Here is a 20,519-nt window from a genome sequence, read left to right as displayed (position 1 = left end):
TGGTTAACGCCGCGGCGGGCGGCCAATCAGAGCGAGCGTTGTTGCGAGGCGCGAGCGGCGGGAGCGAGGGAAGGTTGTGAGGGAGCCGTGAGGGAGCGGAGCGGCCATGGCGGCCCTCGGGAACCCGCAGGTGGGTTTGGGGGTAAAGGGACGGCCATGGGGGGCCCGCAGGTGGGTTTGGGATAAAGGAGAGGCCATGGCGGCCCTCGGGAACCCGCAGGTGGGTTTGGGGTTAAAGGAGCGGCCATGGGGGACTCTCAGGTGGGTTTGGGATAAAGGAGAGGCCATGGGGAACCCGCAGGTGGGTTTGGGGGTAAAGGAGCGGCCATGGGGGACTCTCAGGTGGGTTTGGGATAAAGGAGAGGCCATGGGGGACTCTCAGGGGGGTTTGGGGGTAAAGGAAAGGCCATGGGGACCCCCCAGGTGGGTTTGGGGGTAAAGGAAAGGCCGTGGGGGACTCTCAGGGGGGTTTGGGGGTAAAGGAGCGGCCACGGGGACCCCCCAGGTGGGTTTGGGGGTAAAGGAGCGGCCATGGGGGACTCTCAGGTGGGTTTGGGATAAAGGAGAGGCCATGGGGGACTCTCAGGGGGGTTTGGGGGGAAGGAGCGGCCCCGTCGGTGGGTTTGGGCACCGCGGGGTTCGGGTGCGGGGCAGGTTCTTACGGGGCCTGGAACCGGGCGGGGGAACGGGGAGAAATTCTCCTTTTAGTGGCGAGAAAATGAGGGGAAATTCTGATTTTAGTAGAGGGAAAATGAGGGGAAATTCTCCTTTTAGTGGCGAGAAAATGAGGGGGAATTCTGATTTTGGGGTGAGGAAACGGGGGGGGGGGGGGGGGGAGGGGAATTCTCCTTTTAATGGTGAGAAAATGAGGGGAAATTCTCCCTTTAGTGGCCAGAAAATGTGGGGAAAATTCTCCTTTTAGTGGTGAGAAAGTGGGGGCAAAATCTTCTTTTAGTGATGGAAAGATGAGAGAAATTCTCCTTTGAGAGATAAAAAATGGGATAAATTCTCATTTAATTGATGAAAAAAGGGAGAAATTCTCCTTTGAGTGAAGGAAAATGGGAGAAATTCTCATTTAATTGATGAAAAGAGGAAAGAAATTCCCCTTTGAGTGATGAAAAACGGGAGAAATTCCCCTTTGAGTGATGAAAAACGGGAGAAATTCCCCTTTGAGTGATGAAAAATGGGAGAAATTCTCATTTAATTGATGGAAAAAGGGAGAAATTCTCCTTTGAGTGATGAAAAAAGGGAGAAATTCCCCTTTGAGTGAAGGAAAATGGGAGAAATTCTCATTTAATTGATGAAAAGAGGAAAGAAATTCCCCTTTGAGTGATGAAAAACGGGAGAAATTCCCCTTTGAGTGATGAAAAATGGGAGAAATTCTCATTTAATTGATGAAAAAAGGGAGAAATTCTCATTTAATTGATGAAAAAAGGGAGAAATTCTCATTTAATTGATGAAAAAAGGGAGAAATTCTCATTTAATTGATGAAAAAAGAAAAGAAATTCCCCTTTGAGTGATGAAAAAAGGGAGAAATTCTCATTTAATTGATGAAAAACGGGAGAAATTCTCATTTAATTGATGAAAAATGGGAGAAATTCTCATTTAATTGATGAAAAAAGGGAGAAATTCTCATTTAATTGATGAAAAAAGGGAGAAATCCCCCTTTGAGTGCTGAAAAGAGGAAAGAAATTCTCATTTATATGATGAAAAAGGGGAGAAATTCTCATTTAATTGATGAAAAAAGAAAAGAAATTCCTTTTCTCGGGCTTTCAACCAGCGGGATTTAATCCCCGGGAGGGGCTTGGGGCTTTCCTGCCTTTCCAACTCCTCCAAATCACGTTTTTATTCTGGTTTTTTTTCCCTTTCTCTCCCTCTTTGGGTCGAACCTTCATTTCCCCGCTGGTTTTTCAGCAATATTTGACCCGTCGCATCCCCCAGAACCCCAAATATCAGCACATCAAAACACGCCTGGACACGGGTGAGTGACCAGCCACACACGGGGTGATTACCGCCCTAATTACCGCCCTAATTACCGCCCTAATTACCGCCCTAATTACCCTCACCTCCCTCTGCCCTCAGCTGATTCACCCCAACCACCTGCACAGCCGGGACTGGGAATAACAATAAAAATTCCATAAAAATTCCCCTCTTTTCTGATCTTCTCCTCAAGCTGAATCTTAAACAAGCCCCAAACCTGCAAAATCATTTCAATTTTTGTGTGTTTTATGTCTTTTATTTATTTACTTTCACACACCACGGTGGAAATTGAGATTAAATGTTGAATTTGGAGTGTCAGAACTGGTTTGTTTTTATTCTTCTCCCTTTATAAAGAAGATTTGGAGGTTTAACCAAAGCTTTAAATAGTTCTAAATAAGAGTTTAAATTGCTCCAGGCTCTGTTGTGGTGATTCCCATGGAAATTCCTGCTCTTGGAATTCCTGCCCCGTGGTGGATTTTTCTTGGATTTTCCCAAGGGTTTGAACCAAAATAATGATCTGGGGGGTGTCTCTTTTTGGTGTTAATTCAGCTGATTTTTATCCTGGTTTAATTCTCCTCCCCAAAGTGTTGGGGAAAAGGCAGAAAAATCCTTGGAATTTTTTTTTCTCTTGGGAGAAGAGGAAAATCCTGCTGGGTTTGTCCCTTTTCTTGTCGTGGTGAAAGAAAATCTACAATAAAATTGTTTCCTTAAAAAAAAAAAAATTAAAATTTCAGCCTTAACAGGCCTGGAAAAAAACCCCTCTAATAAATAAATAATTGTGAATAAATAAACTGATTTTTTTTGTGTGTTACAGGAAACAGTTTGTCAAAATATATGGAGAAGTTGGAGGAGATCAAGAGAAGTGAGTCTGGGGAGGGGAAAAATGGGCTGAAATTGGGTCATTTTAAAGGAAAATGGGCTGAAATTGGGTTATTTTAAAGGAAAATGGGCTGAAATTGGGTCATTTCAAAGGAAAATGGGCTGAAATTGGGTTATTTCAGAGCAAAATGGGCTGAAATTGGGATATTTTAAAGGAAAATGGGCAAAAATTTGGTTATTTTAAAGGAAAATGGGCTGAAATTGGGATATTTTAAAAGAAAATGGGCTGAAATTGGGATATTTTAAAGGAAAATGGGCTAAAATTGGGTTATTTTAAAGGAAAATGGGCTGAAATTGGGTTATTTTAAAGGAAAATGGGCTGAAATTGGGTTATTTTAAAGGAAAATGGGCTGAAATTGGGTCATTTTAAAGGAAAATGGGCAAAAATTGGGTCATTTTAAAGGAAAATGGGCAAAAATTGGGTCATTTTAAAGGAAAATGGGCAAAAATTGGGTCATTTCAAAGCAAAATGGGCTGAAATGGGGTTATTTTGAAGCAAAATGGGCCAAAATTTTATTATTTCTGAGGAAAATGGGCCAAAATTTTGTTATTTCAGAGCAAAATGGGCTAAAAATGGATTATTTCAAAGCAAAATGGACTAAAATTGGGTTATTTCAAAGCCAAATGGGCAAAAAATTGGGATATTTCAAAGGAAAATGGGCTGAAATTGGGTTATTTCAGAGGAAAATGGGATAAAATTTGGTTATTTCAAAGAAAACTGGGCAAAAAATGGATTATTTCAAAGCAAAATATGGATTATTTCAGAGCAAAATGGGCTGAAATTGGGTTATTTCAGAGGAAAATGGGCAAAAAATTGGGATATTTCAAAGCCAAATGGGCCAAAATTTTGTTATTTCAGAGCAAAATGGGCAAAATATGGATTATTTCAAAGCAAAATATGGATTATTTCAAAGCAAAATGGACTAAAATTGGGTTATTTCAAAGGAAAATGGGCAAAAAATGGATTATTTCAAAGCAAAATGGACTAAAATTGGGTCATTTCAGAGCAAAATGGGCAAAAAATGGGTTATTTCAGAGGAAAATGGGATAAAATTTGGTTATTTCAAAGAAAACTGGGCAAAATATGGATTATTTCAAAGCAAAATATGGATTATTTCAAAGCAAAATGGGCTGAAATTGGGATATTTCAAAGTCAAATGGGCTAAAATTGGGATATTTCAGAGGAAAATGGGCTGAAATTGGGTCATTTTAAAGGAAAATGGGCAAAAATTGGGTTATTTTAAAGGAAAATGGGCCAAAATTTTATTATTTCTGAGGAAAATGGGCCAAAATTTTGTTATTTCAGAGCAAAATGGGCTAAAATTGGGATATTTCAAAGGAAAATGGGCAAAATATGGATTATTTCAAAGCAAAAAATGGATTATTTCAAAGCAGAATGGGCTAAAATTGGGTCATTTCTGAGCAAAATGGGCTGAAATTGGGTCATTTCTGAGCAAAATGGGCTGAAATTGGGTCATTTCTGAGCAAAATGGGCTGAAATTGGGTCATTTCTGAGCAAAATGGGCTGAAATTGGGATATTTCAAAGGAAAATGGGAAAAAAATTGGGATATTTCAGAGGAAAATGGACTAAAATTGGGTCATTTCAGAGGAAAATGGGCTGAAATTGGGTCCTTTCCAAGCCAAATAAGCTCCAAATGGTTTCAGACCAGGTGATTTCCCAACTGCAGCAGCTCTGAGGGGCAGGGGGTGAATCCCAGGGGCTTTTCCTTGGCCCTCTCCTGGGATGTGCCTTCAGGAAGGTCTGGGAATGTTCCAGCTCCTTCTCTGAGCCCGGGCAGGGACTTTCCTGCTCCTCCCACCTGGGAAGGCTCAGGCTGCAATTCCGAGGCTTTATTTCCTTTTTTAGGTCCCCACTTGAGCTCTTTCACCTTCAGATAATTGAACTTTCCATCTGAACACCCCAAGACAGGGAAAATCCCGGGATGATTTCTGTGTTTCCATTGATTCCACCTGCAGGAAACGCCGATTTTTTTACAGATTTTGGGGCTGGGAAAAACCTGAATTATTTTGTTTCCTTCGCTTCCCCACCCGAACCTTTTGTTGAACTCCCCCCAAAGGCTTTTAAAAGCTGCTCTTTCCTTCAATTATTCCCACGGAAAGAGCCAGGAGAGCTCTTAAAAGCTGCATTTATTGTGGTGAAACAAACCCCCGAGGCTTAATTAGGGTTTGAAAAGGCTCCAGAAAGGGCTCCCTTTGTTTGTTGGGAAAACACTGCGGGTTTTTAGGGAGGAATCCAAAGGGAAAAGCCTCTTGGCTCCCCCAAACTGAGGCTCCCCCTTGTTTGTGCTGGGAATGCTCCTCCGAGGGGTCGGTTTGTTCCCCAGGGGGCCCAACAGGAGCTTTGTCTGGGCTGAAAGGAGCCCTTGTGCTTCCAGGGAACCTTTTCCAAGGGTTCCCAGGGATACCTGAGACTCCCGAGGGTTCCCAGGGATACCTGAGACTCCCCAGGGATACCTGAGACACCCGAGGGCTGGGATTTAAATCACCTCTCTGTCTCTTATGTAACCCGAGAGAGCTTTAAACCCAGGCAATCAAACCCACCCCGAGCCATTCCAGGCCAGGCTCTGCCTTCCCTCCTCTCCAAAGCCCAGCCTGGAATTTCCTGGGATTACAGGAAAGAAAACCATGTCAGAAAACTCCAGTGGATCTTCCAGGACCGACCCGGGTATGTGGTGCTGCCCTTGGAGTGGGAGGCAGCACTTCTGGCTCTGCTGGGAGTTCATTTTGGGGTGGGAAAGGCAAAAAAAAAGGGTTTTCCTGGAATAAATGATCCTTGTTAAGGTGGGAAGGACCATCCAGGAGCTGCATCTTCCAACAGTTCTCTTTGGGGGGGTTTTACCCACCCAGCTTTGCTGCTTCTCTTTGTCCTGCAAATGGAGTTTATTCCAGGACTGGAAGGGTTTTTTTGGAGTTTTACCTGTGGGATTGTGTGGGGCAGAAATGGGAAATAATTGGGAGAGAATTCTTGGGGTTTTCCTGAGCCAAGGCAGGATTGAATCAGGATCTCAGCCTGAGGCTTCAATCCAGGGGGGTTTCACCAGAACCACAGGAATGGACTGACCCTGAAATGCAGTTTATTCCCCTCCTGCCCTGGTTTGGATGCCCAGTGCCCGTCCCAGTGCCCGTCCCAGAGCTCATCCCTGTGCCCGTCCCTGTGCCCGTCCCTGTGCCCGTCCCTGTGCCCGTCCCAGAGCCCACCCCAGTGCCCGTCCCAGAGCCCACCCCAGTGCCCATCCCAGAGCCCGTCTCAGTGCCCACCCCAGTGCCCGTCCCAGAGCCCGTCCCAGTGCCCGTCCCAGAGCCCGTCCCAGAGCCCGTCCCAGAGCCCGTCCCAGAGCCCGTCCCGGTGCCCGTCCCGGTGCCCGTCCCGGTGCCCGTCCCAGTGCCCGTCCCAGAGCCCGTCCCAGTGCCCGTCCCGGTGCCCGTCCCAGAGCCCGTCCCGGTGCCCGTCCCGGTGCCCGTCCCAGAGCCCGTCCCAGAGCCCGTCCCAGAGCCCGTCCCAGTGCTCGTCCCAGAGCTCGTCCCAGTGCCCGTCCCAGTGCCCGTCCCAGTGCCCGTCCCAGAGCCCGTCCCAGAGCTCGTCCCAGAGCCCACCCCAGTGCCCACCCCAGAGCCCGTCCCAGAGCCCGTCCCAGTGCCCGTCCCTGTGCTCGTCCCAGAGCCCGTCCCTGTGCCCGTCCCAGAGCCCATCCCAGTGTCCATCCCAGAGCTCACCCCAGAGCCCACCCCAGTGCCCATCCGAGAGCCCACCCCAGTGCTCACCCCAGTGCTCGTCCCAGAGCCCATCCCAGTGCCCATCCCAGTGCTCTGGGATGCTTTGGATGAGCTCCCTTTTCCCAGGACAAGTTGGGAATAAGAAGCATGTCCTTGTTTTGCAGCCTGTTTGGAATTATGAAGGATATGATGTTGGATTTGGGAATTCTGAGTGTGCTGGGGAGAGACCTCAACCCCCAGAGATCCTTCTGTAACTTCCAGGGGCTCATCCTGTGGGAATTCTGTGCCTGGTGGCTGCAGGAACAAGGCTGGGAGTCCTTCCCCTTCCTTCTCCCTGCCCTCCCTCAGCTCCCCCAGATGGTTTGGGTTGTTCAGCCAAGAGGATTTGGGAATTCTGAATATTCTGGGGAGACACCTCAACCCCCAGAGATCCTTCTGTAGCTTCCAGGGGCTCATTCTGTGGGAATTCCATGCCTGGTGCCTGCAGGAATGGGACTGGGAGTCCTTCCCCTTCTTTCTCCCTGCCCTGCCTCAGCTCCTCCAGATGGTTTGGGTTGTTCAGCCAAGAGGATTTGGGAATTCTGAATATTCTGGGGACACCTCAACCTCCAGAGATCCTTCAGTGGCTTCCAGAGGCTCATCCTGTGGGAATTCTGTGCCTGGTGCTTGCAGGAACAGGGCTGGGAGTCCTTCCCTCAGCTCCTCCAGGAGAGCAGATGGTCTGGGGGGATTTGTGGTTGTTCAGCTGAGTGGATTTGGGAATTCTGGAGAGACACCTCAACCCCCAGAGATCCTTCTGTAGCTTCCAAAGGCTCATCCTGTGGGAATTCCATGCCTGGTGGCTGCAGGAACAAGGCTGGGATTCCTTCCCCTTCCTTCTCCCTGCCCTCCCTCAGCTCCTCCAGATGGTTTGGGTTGTTCAGCCAAGAGGATTTGGGAATTCTGAATATTCTGGGGAGACACCTCAACCCCCAGAGATCCTTCTGTGGCTTCCAAAGGCTCATCCTGTGGGAATTCCGTGCCTGGTGGCTGCAGGGACGGGACTGGGAGCCCTTCCCCTTCTTTCTCCCTGCCCTCCCTCAGCTCCTCCAGATGGTCTGGGGGGATTTGTGGTTGTTGGGAATTCTGAATATTCTGGGGAGAGACCTCAACCCCCAGAGATCCTTCTGTAGCTTCCAGAGGCTCATCCTGTGGGAATTCTGTGCCTGCTGCTTGCAGGAACAGGGCTGGGAGTCCTTCCCTCAGCTCCTCCAGGAGAGCAGATGGTCTGGGGGGATTTGTGGTTGTTCAGCTGAGTGGATTTGGGAATTCTGAATATTCTGGAGAGACCTCAACCCCCAGAGATCCTTCTGTGGCTTCCAAAGGCTCATCCTGTGGGAATTCTGTGCCTGGTGGCTGCAGGAACAAGGCTGGGATTCCTTCCCCTTCTTTCTCCCTGACCTCCCTCAGCTCCTCCAGATGGTCTGGGGGGATTTGTGGTTGTTCAGCCAAGAGGATTTGCTCAAAATCCTCCTTGTTATCCCTGTGATCCCTCTGAGCAGCTGCCCAGGGGTTTCCCTGACCACATTCCCAAAGGATGAGCTTCCCAGCTCCCCTTCCTGCTGTTCCTTCCCACCCTCCTTCGGTTTCACACCACGAAGTTTCTCCCTCCCTGCTGTTCCTGCTCCTCCAGGATCCCTATGGGATCAAAATTCCACCCCTCCCTCAGCTCTGGGAATCTCTGCTGGGTTTCCTCGCTCCCTCCAGCTTTGCCTGCAGGATTAACACCCAATTAGTCCAGTTTCTTGTGTCAATTATCCCTTAAGATCCAATTAGTCCAGTTTCTTGTGTCATTATCCAGCCCTTCAGAGATCCCTGCTGGCAAATCCTGGGAATTGGGGGTTAATTGTCAGGTAAAACATGAAAAATGAGATGGTTTAATTGTTAAACTTGTTAACGTGTTTGTCTTGGTGTTCGAAATGGCCCTGCTGTAATTAGCACTAATTAATCACTCAGGGAAATGACTCTTGGGGTTTAAGGGGCTTTGTGACCCCGTGGGCTCCAAAGCAACAGGAAAGGGAGAGAATTCCTGAGCTGCTTCCATGGAAAAAACACCAAATTCCACATGTTGGAGTCTGAAAGCACCTGAATGTGCCCCCTCCCCTGAGCCGTGTCTGGGAAGGGCCTCTCGTTATGTCTGGTGTTAATTAAAGCCTCTCGTTATGTCTGGTGTTAATTAAAGCCTCTCCTTATATCTAGTGTTAATTAAAACCTCTCCTTATATCTAGTGTTAATTAAAACCTCTCTTTATATCTGGTGTTAATTAAAATCTCTCATTATAACTGGTGTTAATTAAAACCTCTCTAAAACTGATATTAATTAAAACCTCTCTTTGCAACTGGTATTAATTAGAACCTCTCTTTGCAACTGGTATTAATTAGAACCTCTCTTTGCAACTGGTATTAGTTAGAAGGTCTCTTTGCAACTGGTATTAATTAGAACCTCTCTTTGCAACTGGTATTAATTAGAACCTCTCTTTGCAACTGGCATTAATTAGACCCTCTCTTTCCAACGGGCATTCCCCCAACCCTCAGCCCCCCCCCCAGTGCCCTGAGGCCCTGCTGGGCCAGGAGGCTCTGGGAAAAGCTGGGACTGAGCCCATTCCCTACTGGGATCTACCAAAGCTGGGACTGAGCCCATTCCCTACTGGGATCTACCAAAGCTGGGACTGAGCCCATTCCCTACTGGGATCTACCACAGCTGGGACTGAGCCCATTCCCTGCTGGGATCTACCAAAGCTGGGACTGAGCCCATTCCCTACTGGGATCTACCAGAGCTGGGACTGAGCCCATTCCCTACTGGGATTTACCAGAGCTGGGACTGAGCCCATTCCCTACTGGGATTTTCCAAAGCTGGGACTGAGCCCATTCCCTACTGGGATTTTCCAAAGCTGGGACTGAGCCCATTCCCTACTGGGATCTACCAGAGCTGGGACTGAGCCCATTCCCTGCTGGGATCTACCAAAGCTGGGACTGAGCCCATTCCCTACTGGGATCTACCAGAGCTGGGACTGAGCCCATTCCCTACTGGGATCTACCAGAGCTGGGACTGAGCCCATTCCCTACTGGGATCTACCAGAGCTGGGACTGAGCCCATTCCCTACTGGGATCTACCAAACTGGGACTGAGCCCATTCCCTACTGGGATTTATCAGAGCTGAGACTGAGCCCATTCCCTACTGGGATCTACCAAACTGGGACTGAGCCCATTCCCTACTGGGATTTATCAGAGCTGGGACTGAGCCCTTCCCTCCCTGGGATCTACCAAAGCTGGGACTGAGCCCATTCCCTACTGGGATCTACCAGAGCTGGGACTGAGCCCATTCCCTACTGGGATCTACCAGAGCTGGGACTGAGCCCATTCCCTACTGGGATTTATCAGAGCTGGGACTGAGCCCATTCCCTACTGGGATCTACCAAAGCTGGGACTGAGCCCATTCCCTGCTGGGATTTATCAGAGCTGGGACTGAGCCCATTCCCTGCTGGGATTTTCCAAAGCTGGGACTGAGCCCATTCCCTACTGGGATCTACCAGAGCTGGGACTGGGAACTCACCTGTGCTCTCGTGTTCTGTTTGCAGATTACAGGTACAAAAAGGATGAGCTGTTCAAGAGGCTGAAGGTGACAACCTTTGCCCAGCTGGTATGTACAGATCCCTCTCTGGCCTCTTTAGGTTGTGATTCCAGGGCTTTCTGGGGATTGTTGGAATTAAAAGCAATGGATCAGAGTATGAAAAAATTGGGAAAATTGGTCAGGAAATAAAAATGGGTGGTGCTGGTTCAAGAAAAGTAGAAAAAAAAACAAAAAAAAAACCCAGCTGTGCTCTGAGGAGAGAGGGAAAAGGGAGGTGGAAATTTGGGGCTGTTGAAGGAGGAGGGTTGTACAAACCCAAATCTTTGTCCCTGGGGGTGGTGAAGACCCAAATCTTTGTCCCTGGGGGTTGTGAAGACCCAAATCTTTGTCCCTGGGGGTTGTGCAAACCCAAATCTTTGTCCCTGGGGGTGGTGAAGACCCAAATCTTTGTTCCTGGAGGTGGTGCAAACCCAAATCTTTGTCCCTGGGGGTGGTGAAGACCCAAATCTTTGTCCCTGGGGGTTGTGAAGACCCAAATCTTTGTCCCTGGGGGTTGTGAAGACCCAAATCTTTGTCCCTGGGGGTTGTGAAGACCCAAATCTTTGTCCCTGGGGGTTGTGCAAACCCAAATCTTTGTCCCTGGGGGTTGTGAAGACCCAAATCTTTGTCCCTGGGGGTTGTGCAAACCCAAATCTTTGTCCCTGGGGGTTGTGAAGACCCAAATCTTTGTCCCTGGGGGTTGTGCAAACCCAAATCTTTGTCCCTGGGGGTTGTGAAGACCCAAATCTTTGTCCCTGGGGGTTGTGCAAACCCAAATCTTTGTCCCTGGGGCTTGTGCAGACCCAAATCTGTGTCCCTGGGGGTTGGGAAGACCCAAATCTTTGTCCCTGGGGGTTGTGAAGACCCAAATCTTTGTCCCTGGGGGTTGTGCAAACCCAAATCTTTGTTCCTGGGGGTGGTGCAAACCCAAATCTGTCCCTGGGGCTTGGGAAGACCCAAATCTTTGTCCCTGGGGCTTGGGAAGACCCAAATCTTTGTCCCTGGGGCTTGGGAAGACCCAAATCTTTGTCCCTGGGGCTTGGGAAGACCCAAATCTTTGTCCCTGGGGGTTGTAAAGACCCAAATCTTTGTTCCTGGGGGTGGTGAAGACCCAAATCTTTGTTCCTGGGGGTTGGGAAGACCCAAATCTTTGTTCCTGGGGATTGGGAAGACCCAAATCTTTGTTCCTGGGGATTGTAAAGACCCAAATCTTTGTCCCTGGGGGTGGTGAAGACCCAAATCTTTGTCCCTGGGGCTTGGGAAGACCCAAATCTTTGTCCCTGAGGGTTGTGCAGACCCAAATCTTTGTCCCTGGGGGTTGGGAAGACCCAAATCTTTGTCCCTGGGGGTTGGGAAGACCCAAATCTTTGTCCCTGGGGGTTGGGAAGACCCAAATCTTTGTCCCTGGGGGTGGTGAAGACCCAAATCTTTGTCCCTGGGGGTTGGGAAGACCCAAATCTTTGTCCCTGGGGGTGGTGAAGACCCAAATCTTTGTCCCTGGGGGTTGTAAAGGCCAAGCCTTGGCTTGGGGCTGGTTTTTCCTGCTGCCTCTGAGATGCCTGGGGCTGAAGGTGCCCTTGCTGTGTGTCCTGCAGGTCCTGCAGGTGGCCTCTCTCTCCAGTGAAACCTTAGAAGTGACACCTGAGGAGCTGCACAAGCTGGAAGGTAATGCCAGCTCTGCTGTGGGCACCGGGATGGGGCACAGGGCAGGGCTGGCACGTCCCCAAGGCCTCAGCTGGGCCCTGTCCTGCCCACCTGGGCACCCCTAGAGAAGCAAAGAGGAGAAGAGGAGGCTCAGAGGTGACCTCAGCACTGTCTGGAACTGCCTGAAGGGAAGTTCTGGCCAGCTGGGGGTTGGTCTCTTCTCCCAGGCACTCAGCAATAGGACAAGGGGGCACGATGGGCTCAAGCTCTGCCAGGGGAAATTGAAGTTGGAGAGCAGGAGGAAATTCTTTGCAGAGAGAGTGCTCAGGGATTGGAATGGGCTGCCCAGAGAGGGGGTGGATTCCCCATCCCTGGAGGGTTTTCAGCTGAGCTTGGCCGTGGCACTGAGTGCCATGATCTGGTAAAGGGACTGGAGTTGGACCAAGGGTTGGACTCGATGATCTCAGAGGTCTTTTCCAACCCAATCCATTCTATGGATGTGGCACTGAGGGAGAATCCACATCTTGATCCAACCCCACTGTGATCACCAGCCCAGGGCACAGAGTGGGCACAGAGTGGTTGGATCAAGGGTTGGACTTGCTGATCCTGGAGATCTCTTCCAACCCAACTGAGAAGAGCAGCGAGGCTGGAGAAGGGACTGGAGCACAAGTGCTGTGGGGAGAGGCTGAGGGAGCTGGGGGTGTTCAGCCTGGAGAAGAGGAGGCTCAGAGGTGACCTCAGCACTGTCTGGAACTCCCTGAAGGGAAGTTGTGGCCAGGTGGGGGTTGGTCTCTTCTCCCAGGCACTCAGCAATAGGACAAGGGGGCACGATGGGCTCAAGCTCTGCCAGGGGAAATTGAAGTTGGAGAGCAGAGAGAAATTCTTTGCAGAGAGAGTGCTCAGGGATTGGAATGGGCTGCCCAGAGAGGGGGTGGATTCCCCATCCCTGGAGGGTTTTCAGCTGAGCTTGGCCGTGGCACTGAGTGCCATGATCTGGTAACGGGACTGGAGTTGGACCAAGGGTTGGACTTGATGATCTCAGAGGGCTTTTCCAACCCAATCCATTCTATGGATGTGGCACTGAGGGAGAATCCACATCTTGATCCAACCCTACTGTGATCACCAGCCCAGGGCACTCTGTGCCCTGGGCTGGTGATCACAGTGGGGTTGAATCAAGGGGTGGTCTTCCTGATCTCAGAGGTCTTTTCCAACCCAACCCATTCCATGATTCCAAAGGGCAAAAAGTGCTGCCAGCTCTGTTGGGCTAAATCAGTATAATTGTATTTTATTGTGATCTCCAGCCCTCAGAAATCACCTGGCTCTTTATTAGCAGAGCAGGAGGCTCTGGGTGGGTGATCCCCATAAGAGGATGAGGCCAAGGCTGTCACACTTCAGCCCAAGAATAGAAACTGGACTCCAAACCTGCTTGTTTGCTCCTTGCACCCTTTAACTGCTTGTGCCCTGCTCTTCCCCAGGTGCTGCTGCTCCAGGGCAGGATGCTGAGGGCACAGATGGCACAGGAAGCCCCCAGGAGACCCCAACCCCAGTGCTCTTCATCAACAACACCGGGGCTGGCGAGGCCCAGCGCTCCACTCTGCAGAGGTGACTTCAGGGACACCCAGCTGGGCACAGGGGACACTCACCCAGCCCTTCTTGTGGCTCCTGAGGGGCTTTGGGCTGTGTCTGTAGGAGAGGAGACTGCTCTGCCATGTTCTCCTGTTGGGATGGGTCTGGAATGAGGGTGGGATCCAGCACTGCTGTCAGTGGTGATGGTGTGAGTGGGTGGTGAGGGGACATCATGGTGGGATTCCATCCAGGGGCCACATTCCAGCGTTTGGGTTGGGTTGTCACTCAGTGCTCTGGTGAGCTCAGTGCTGGGCCTTCCTGATTTATGGGGATCTCCTGACAGGGATAAGGACACAGGGAATGGCTTCCCACTGCCACAGGGTGGGGTTAGATGGGATTTTGGGAAGGGATTGGTGGCTGGGAGGGTGGGCAGGGGCTGGGCTGGATTTCCCAGAGAAGCTGTGGCTGCCCCTGGATCCATCCCTGGCAGTGTCCAAGGCCAGGCTGGAGCACCTGGGACAGTGGGAGGGGTTGGGGTTGGAACTGGATGGACTTTAAGTCCCTTCCAACCCAACCCATTCCAGCATTCCCATCAATCAGGAGATTTTGGCTCCATCCTTGGTGCTTCCAGGTCTCTCTGCAGCTGAACCATTCCCAGCCAAGGGAATTGCTGCATCCAGGAGGGCAAGCAGAGCTGAGGATGCTCCTGGCACAGGCAGTGCCCAATTGCTGTGTCCAGTGGGGCCCCAGAGTGCTGAGAGCCCCTGGCAGGGCCTGAAGGGGCTCCAGGAGAGCTGGGGAGGGACTGGGGCCAAGGCCTGGAGGGCCAGGACACAGGGAATGGCTTCCCAGTGCCAGAGGGCAGGGATAGATGGGATATTGGGAAGGGCTTGGTGGGTGGGAGGGTGGGCAGGGGCTGGGCTGGATTTCCCAGAGAAGCTGTGGCTGCCCCTGGATCCATCCCTGGCAGTGTCCAAGGCCAGGCTGGAGCACCTGGCACAGTGGGAGGGGTTGGGGTTGGAATGGGATGGGCTTTTAAGTCCCTTCCCACCCAGACCACCCTGGGATGCTGTGACTGAGTCCCATTCCCACCCTCCATGTCCCTGGGGAAGCTCAGGGGTACCAGGATGGTGCTTTGTCCCAGCTCTTGCCCAGCCCCCAGAGCTGCTGGAGAGACACCAGGGTGAGAGCTGCCCCCTGAGCTGCCCCTGCCCTCCCCTCTGCAGTGTGATCAGTGGGGTGGGAGAGATGGACATTGAGAAGGACTCTCCCAAGAAGGAGGACAGCCCAGCCAAGGACCTGCCCTACCCAGACTGCCCCTTCCTGCTGCTGGACGTGCGGGACAGGGACGCCTACGAGCAGTGCCACATCGTGGGGGGTGAGTGAGTGCCCACAGTGCCAGCTCTGCCCCCCAGGGGGCACTTCATGGAGTGTCCCCACCACTCAGCCCTCCCTCCTGGAGAAGGGCTGAGCTGATGTCAGTCCCTTATTCCCTGGGTTTTCAGGCTGTTGAACTCCATTAAATCCCTGTTGTATCCCAAGCTCTTGGTGTTCAGCCACTGGATGACTTTTCCCTCTTTTTTTCCTCTCCTGCAGCTTATTCCTACCCTATTGCCACACTGTCCAGAACCATGAATCCATATACAAACAGTATTCTGGAATATGTATCCTTTACATGGAAAGGGCTGGCACAGGAAAAAATGGGGGCACGCTGGGGAGGGGTTCCCAAAGCAGTTGGATCTTATCCAGGAAAAATGGGGATCTCAAGGAACGTGACAGGAGATCCTTTGCCCTCTTTGGGATTACCTGGGGCAGCTCCCCTGCCACCCTCAGGTGCTGGATCCTGATTCCTCAAGGCTCTTCTTGGCTCCAGTGGGAGCTGCATTGGGAATTTCCTGGGATTTTGGCTGCTGGAAGGCAGAGCCATCCCTGGGCACTGCCCTCCTGTCACTGCTGGGACACATCCATCAAATCCTTTGGCTTCCTCTCAGCACCCTGGGGGGGATTGAGGGCAGAAAGAGGATTAGGAGCTTGGATTAGGCTGATCATCCCCAGGTTGTTGACTCTGAGGGGAGGTTGTAAACAAAGGTGCTTCTTGTTATTCCCTGTTAGTGACCAATCCAGTGGGGATTCTCCTTCCTGTGTCTGACGAGCCTCAGCCGCTGGGAATTGAGCAGGGAAGGAATGATGGAGGAGGAATTCCTGCCTGCTATGTGCAAACCATGGAGTCCCTCAGCCCCCAGTCCCAGCTTTTTGTCTCTTTTCCTTCCTGAAATGTGTCCCTGTTCCCCCAAGCCCAGCAATGAGTCCTTAACAATCCCCCCTGGCAGAAAAACGCCCACGGGAAGATCATCATCGTGTACGACAACGACGAGCGGTTGGCGAGCCAGGCGGCCACCACCATGTGTGAGAGGGGCTTCGAGAACCTCTTCATGCTCTCGGGGGGTGAGTGGGGGGAAAGAGACCCCCGGGAGGTGGGAGGAGCTCCCCCCCCCCCCGAGCTGTCCTGGGGGTGGGAGGAGCCCCCGCCCGAGCTGTCCTGGGGGTGGGAGGAGCCCCCGCCCGAGCTGTCCTGGGGGTGGGAGGAGCCCCCGCCCGAGCTGTCCTGGGGGTGGGAGGAGCCCCCGCCCGAGCTCTCCTGGGGGTGGGAGGAGCCCCCCGCCCGAGCTCTCCTGGGGGTGGGAGGAGCCCCCGCCCGAGCTGTCCCGGGGGTGGGAGGAGCCCCCGCCCGAGCTGTCCCGGGGGTGGGAGGAGCCCCCGCCCGAGCTGTCCCGGGGGTGGGAGGAGCCCCCGCCCGAGCTGTCCCGGGGGTGGGAGGAGCCCCCGCCCGAGCTGTCCCGGGGGTGGGAGGAGCCCCCGCCCGAGCTGTCCCGGGGGTGGGAGGAGCCCCCGCCCGAGCTGTCCCGGGGGTGGGAGGAGCCCCCGCCCGAGCTGTCCCGGGGGTGGGAGGAGCCCCCTGAGAACTCCTGGGGGTGGGAAGAGCTCCCCAAAATGATCTGGGGTAGGCAGAGCCCCCTGAGGCTCCCCGGGGGTGGACAGAGCCCCCTAAGACCACTTGGGGAAACAGAGAGCAGAGAGTTGTGAGCTGCAGGTTGGAAAAAGTTGGATCATGGAATCCCAGGATGGTTTGGGTTGGAGGGACATTAAAGCCCATCCAGTTCCAACCCCAACCCCTCCCACTGTCCCAGGTGCTCCAGCCTGGCCTTGGACACTGTCAGGGATGGATCCAGGGGCAGCCACAGCTTCTCTGGGAAATCCAGCCCAGCCCCTGCCCACCCTCCCACCCACCAATCCCTTCCCAACAGCCCCCCCCAGCCCTGCCCTCTGGCACTGGGAAGCCATTCCCTGTGTCCTGCCCCTCCAGGCCTTGGCCCCAGTCCCTCCCCAGCTCTCCTGGAGCCCCTTCAGGCCCTGCCAGGGGCTCTCAGCTGTCCCTGGACCCTTCTCTTCTCCAGGTGACCCCTCCAGCTCTCCCAGCCTGGCTCCAGAGCAGAGGGATCCAGCCCTGGAGCAGCTCTGGGGCCTCCTCTGGGCTCCTCCAGCAGCTCCACCAGCTCCTGCTGTTGTTCCCAGGGCTGGGGCAGCTCTGCAGGGTTTGGGGTCTCACTGAGGGGGCAGAGTGGCACAATCCCCCCATCCCTGCCCTGCTGCCCTCTTTGTTCCACCCAGACCTTTTGGCTGTTCATCCCCACTCCGTGTCCCAGTGCCTGGTGAAACCCTGGATCCCCCCCCAGCTGGATAACCTGGCTCTGTGTCCCTCAGGCCTGAAGGTGCTGGCACAGAAGATCCCGGAGGGGCTGGTCACTGGCACACTCCCACTGTCCTGCCAGGTGCCCCCTGCCCCGGGCTCTGCCCGAAGGAAAACCTCTCCCAGAGTGCCCCCTGCCCGTGCTGAGAACAAATGGAGGTTCTCTGCAGATGATCTCCAGAAGCTGAAGTATTACCTGGATGAGGAGCACATTCCTTTGGACACTGCCAGTAAGAGGACTCATCATGGAATGGTTTGGGTGGGAAGGGACATTTAGGACCATCCAGTTCCACCCCAACCCCTCCCACTGTCCCAGGTGCTCCAGCCTGGCCTTGGACACTGCCAGGGATGGATCCAGGGGCAGCCACAGCTTCTCTGGGAAATCCAGCCCAGCCCCTGCCCACCCTCCCACCCACCAATCCCTTCCCAACAGCCCCCCCAGCCCTGCCCTCTGGCACTGGGAACCATTCCCTGTGTCCTGCCCCTCCAGGCCTTGGCCCCAGTCCCTCCCCAGCTCTCCTGGAGCCCCTTCAGGCCCTGCCAGGGGCTCTCAGCACTCTGGGGCCCCACTGGACACAGCAATTGGGCACTGCCTGTGCCAGGAGCATCCTCAGCTCTGCTTGCCCTCCTGGATGCAGCAATTCCCTTGGCTGGGAATGGTTCAGCTGCAGAGAGACCTGGAAGCACCAAGGGTGGAGCCAAAATCTCCTGATTGATGGGAATGCTGGAATGGGTTGGGTTGGAGGGACATTAAAGCCCATCCAGTTCCACCCCCAACCCCTCCCACTGTCCCAGGTGCTCCAGCCTGGCCTTGGACACTGCCAGGGATGGATCCAGGGGCAGGCACAGCTTCTCTGGGCAATCCAGCCCACCTTGGGCACTGCCAGGGATGGATCCAGGGGCAGCCACAGCCCGTGTCTGATCTGGGATTTCTCCCCCCAGGCCGCCTGAGCCGTGGCGTTCCGGGCCGGGATTCCAAGGCCGCCTCAGTGAGGAGCCAGCCCAGCGTGGGGTCCCTGAGCAGCCGCTCCCTCAGCAGGCCCAGCCTCCAGCACAGGCCCTGGAAGTGATCCTGAATAAAGGAATGAGTGTCCAGGTTTGGGAATGCTGAGCAGTGCAGCCCCTTTGTGCTTTAGGAACACGCAGGGAAGAGCAGCCGGAGTGTGGGTAAGGCTGGGCAGCTGGAATTCTGCCCTGGCATCACACAGGGCAGGGAGCAAACTGGTGGGAAACTGTGCCCAGCAGCAACTTCCACAGAGCTGTCGGTGCAGCTGAGGGGATTGGCATCCAGAACATTCCCAAGCTGTTGGTGCAGCTGAGGGGATTGGCATCCAGAACATTCCAGTGCCCCAGAGCCACCTGTGGACACTCCTGGGAGCACCAACTTGGGTGTTTCAGCAAAGACAAAGACACTCAGAGTTGCCAAAATGGAGAGAAGATCCTCCAAAAGGGGCTTTTGGGGAGGGGTATTTTATTTAAATTATGATAATGAACAGAAGTATTTATAATAATAAAGGTGTTTTTGGAAATGAGCCCAATGTGATGCCGGGGCCTGGTGGTTGGGTTTGCTCATGGACACTTGGAACAGCTTTTTTTCTGGGAATTTATCCCCAGTTATGCCTTTCCCAGAGGTTTTGTTAGGAGCTTCTGGTGGCTCAAGGGGAATTTTCTGCTGCTGCTTCACCAGGATCCCTAAAACCCAGCAGGGACCTGGAATGTGGAACTGAGCCTGGTGAGGGTTTCCTGGAAAATAATGAGCAGTTTTCCTCAAATTTGGTGCTCCTGGGGGAGCTGGGAATGGTCTGGTTTTCCCTGGAGACAAAGCAGAGCTGCCTGAGTGAGAGTTAGGAAGGATCTGCTCTTTAGTCTCTACTTAGAGCCTTGCTGAGCCTGGTCCAGCTTTGGTTACCACAGTCTTGTGGGGGTTTTGTGGGAATTTTTGGATTTCAGTGCTTTTTCTCCTCCTTTTTGAAGCAGCCAAAGTTCAATCCCCCCCAAAATTCAGTGGGGATTTTGGGATAATTCTGGTGAAAGGGCAAAGTGAGGGAAGTTTGCCATAATTCCCAGTTTGGAAGCTGAAAACTCTGAGCACATTTGTGGTGTTTGGTGTGTCTGAGTCTGAACTCAGACAGTGCTGGTTCCAGGACTGGCAGTTTCAGTCTGGGAAGAGCCATAACCTCAGGAGTCTCCAGGAAAGAGGAAGGAGATCCTGGGTCAGGATCATCCATAGGGAAAAGAAGAATATAATAAATAAAACTAAATGAGGCTTTCAAAGGAATTTGGTGATCCTCTTTAGCTTTGGAAAAATTGGAATCCAACTTGTGCAGCAGCTGCAGTTTATGTTGTTGTGGAAAACATGGAATAAATCTCCTGCCTAATCCAGGAAAATGATCCCACCTCTCTATGGAGCTGGATGTGCCAAGGGAAGGGGAGATCCAGGGGAGCCACAGGACAAGAACAAACAGCCTCAGGCTGTGCCAGGAGAGGTTTGGGTGGGATATCTGGGAAAAGGTGATCAGGGCAGGGGTGGAGTTCCCATCCCTGGGGGGATTTCAAATCCCTGTGGATGTGGCACTTGGGGACATGGTCAGTGTGGCCTTGGCAGTGCTGGGGATGGTTGGACTCCATGGGCTTGGAGTCTTTTCCAACCCTAAGGATTCCAGGATTTACTGGCTGGTCCAGCCCAGAGGGTCCTGCTGCTGTGGGAGCAGCTTTGTCACCTCCCTGAGCTCTGGGAATTGTCACTGTGTTGGCTGAAATCTTGGAGACAGATCCAGAATCCCTGGAAATCCTGCAGGAAAATGTTCTGTGGAATGGACAAAACTGGTCTGAGCTGTTTGAGACCCTCCAAACGCAGGACTGGATGGACTTTCCCCTGTCTTGATGGATTTGGGTGTTTGGACTCTTGGCTTGGTGCTGTTTGGGGAGAGTCAAACTCTGTAAATGCTGAGAGGCTTAATTGTTTGATTTAATTAAATGCAAATTCAGGGGAAGGTTGAGTTTTTTGGGGGGAGTTTGGGGTGTTTTCTGTTGGGTTTTTTTACCAGTTTGGGCTTTGAGAGCTACAGAGAGAAGGTGGGAGGGGGCAGGGGCTGGACTTCCCTTCCTTGGGGGGGTGAGGAGTGACCATGGAATGGTTTGGGTGGGAAGGGTCTTAAAGCCCATCCAGTTCCACCCCCAACCCCTCCCACTGTCCCAGGTGCTCCAGCCTGGCCTTGGACACTGCCAGGGATGGATCCAGGGGCAGCCACAGCTTCTCTGGGAAATCCAGCCCAGCCCCTGCCCACCCTCCCACCCACCAAGCCCTTCCCAACAGCC

General features: G+C 52.7%; 1 protein-coding gene across 2 annotated transcripts; it reads left to right on the top strand.

Annotated features, from left to right (window-relative positions):
- Positions 1–41: 41 nt before the first annotated feature.
- On the top strand, positions 42–20,149 carry CEP41 (centrosomal protein 41). Of its 2 annotated transcripts, XM_071550125.1 has the most exons (12): positions 42–130; positions 1,915–1,981; positions 2,795–2,842; positions 5,496–5,546; positions 10,212–10,273; positions 11,839–11,908; positions 13,363–13,489; positions 14,680–14,831; positions 15,050–15,117; positions 15,784–15,898; positions 17,216–17,431; positions 18,144–20,149. In XM_071550125.1, the coding sequence occupies exons 1-12, from the start codon at positions 107–109 to the stop codon at positions 18,269–18,271; spliced, it is 1,128 nt and encodes a 375-aa protein (XP_071406226.1). In that variant the 5' UTR covers positions 42–106; the 3' UTR covers positions 18,272–20,149. The 2 variants fall into 2 exon arrangements, with proteins under 2 accessions (XP_071406226.1, XP_071406227.1); XM_071550126.1 differs by lacking the exon at positions 5,496–5,546.
- The last annotated feature ends 370 nt before the right edge of the window (positions 20,150–20,519 follow it).

The sequence above is a fragment of the Pithys albifrons genome, chromosome 3 (genome assembly GCF_047495875.1).
Source record: "Pithys albifrons albifrons isolate INPA30051 chromosome 3, PitAlb_v1, whole genome shotgun sequence".
In the NCBI taxonomy this organism is placed as follows: Eukaryota; Metazoa; Chordata; class Aves; order Passeriformes; family Thamnophilidae; genus Pithys; species Pithys albifrons.
Note: the sequence above shows the minus strand (reverse complement) of the source record. Positions and strands in the feature narration are given on the sequence as shown.

Excerpts from the sequence above, each read along its gene's own strand:
- CEP41 (XM_071550125.1), top strand. The coding sequence starts at position 107 with ATGGCGGCCCTCGGGAACCCGCAG. Across the intron at positions 1,982-2,794 it reads CAAAACACGCCTGGACACGG|GAAACAGTTTGTCAAAATAT; the intron begins GTGAGTGACCAG and ends TGTGTGTTACAG. Across the intron at positions 2,843-5,495 it reads GTTGGAGGAGATCAAGAGAA|GAAAGAAAACCATGTCAGAA; the intron begins GTGAGTCTGGGG and ends CTGGGATTACAG.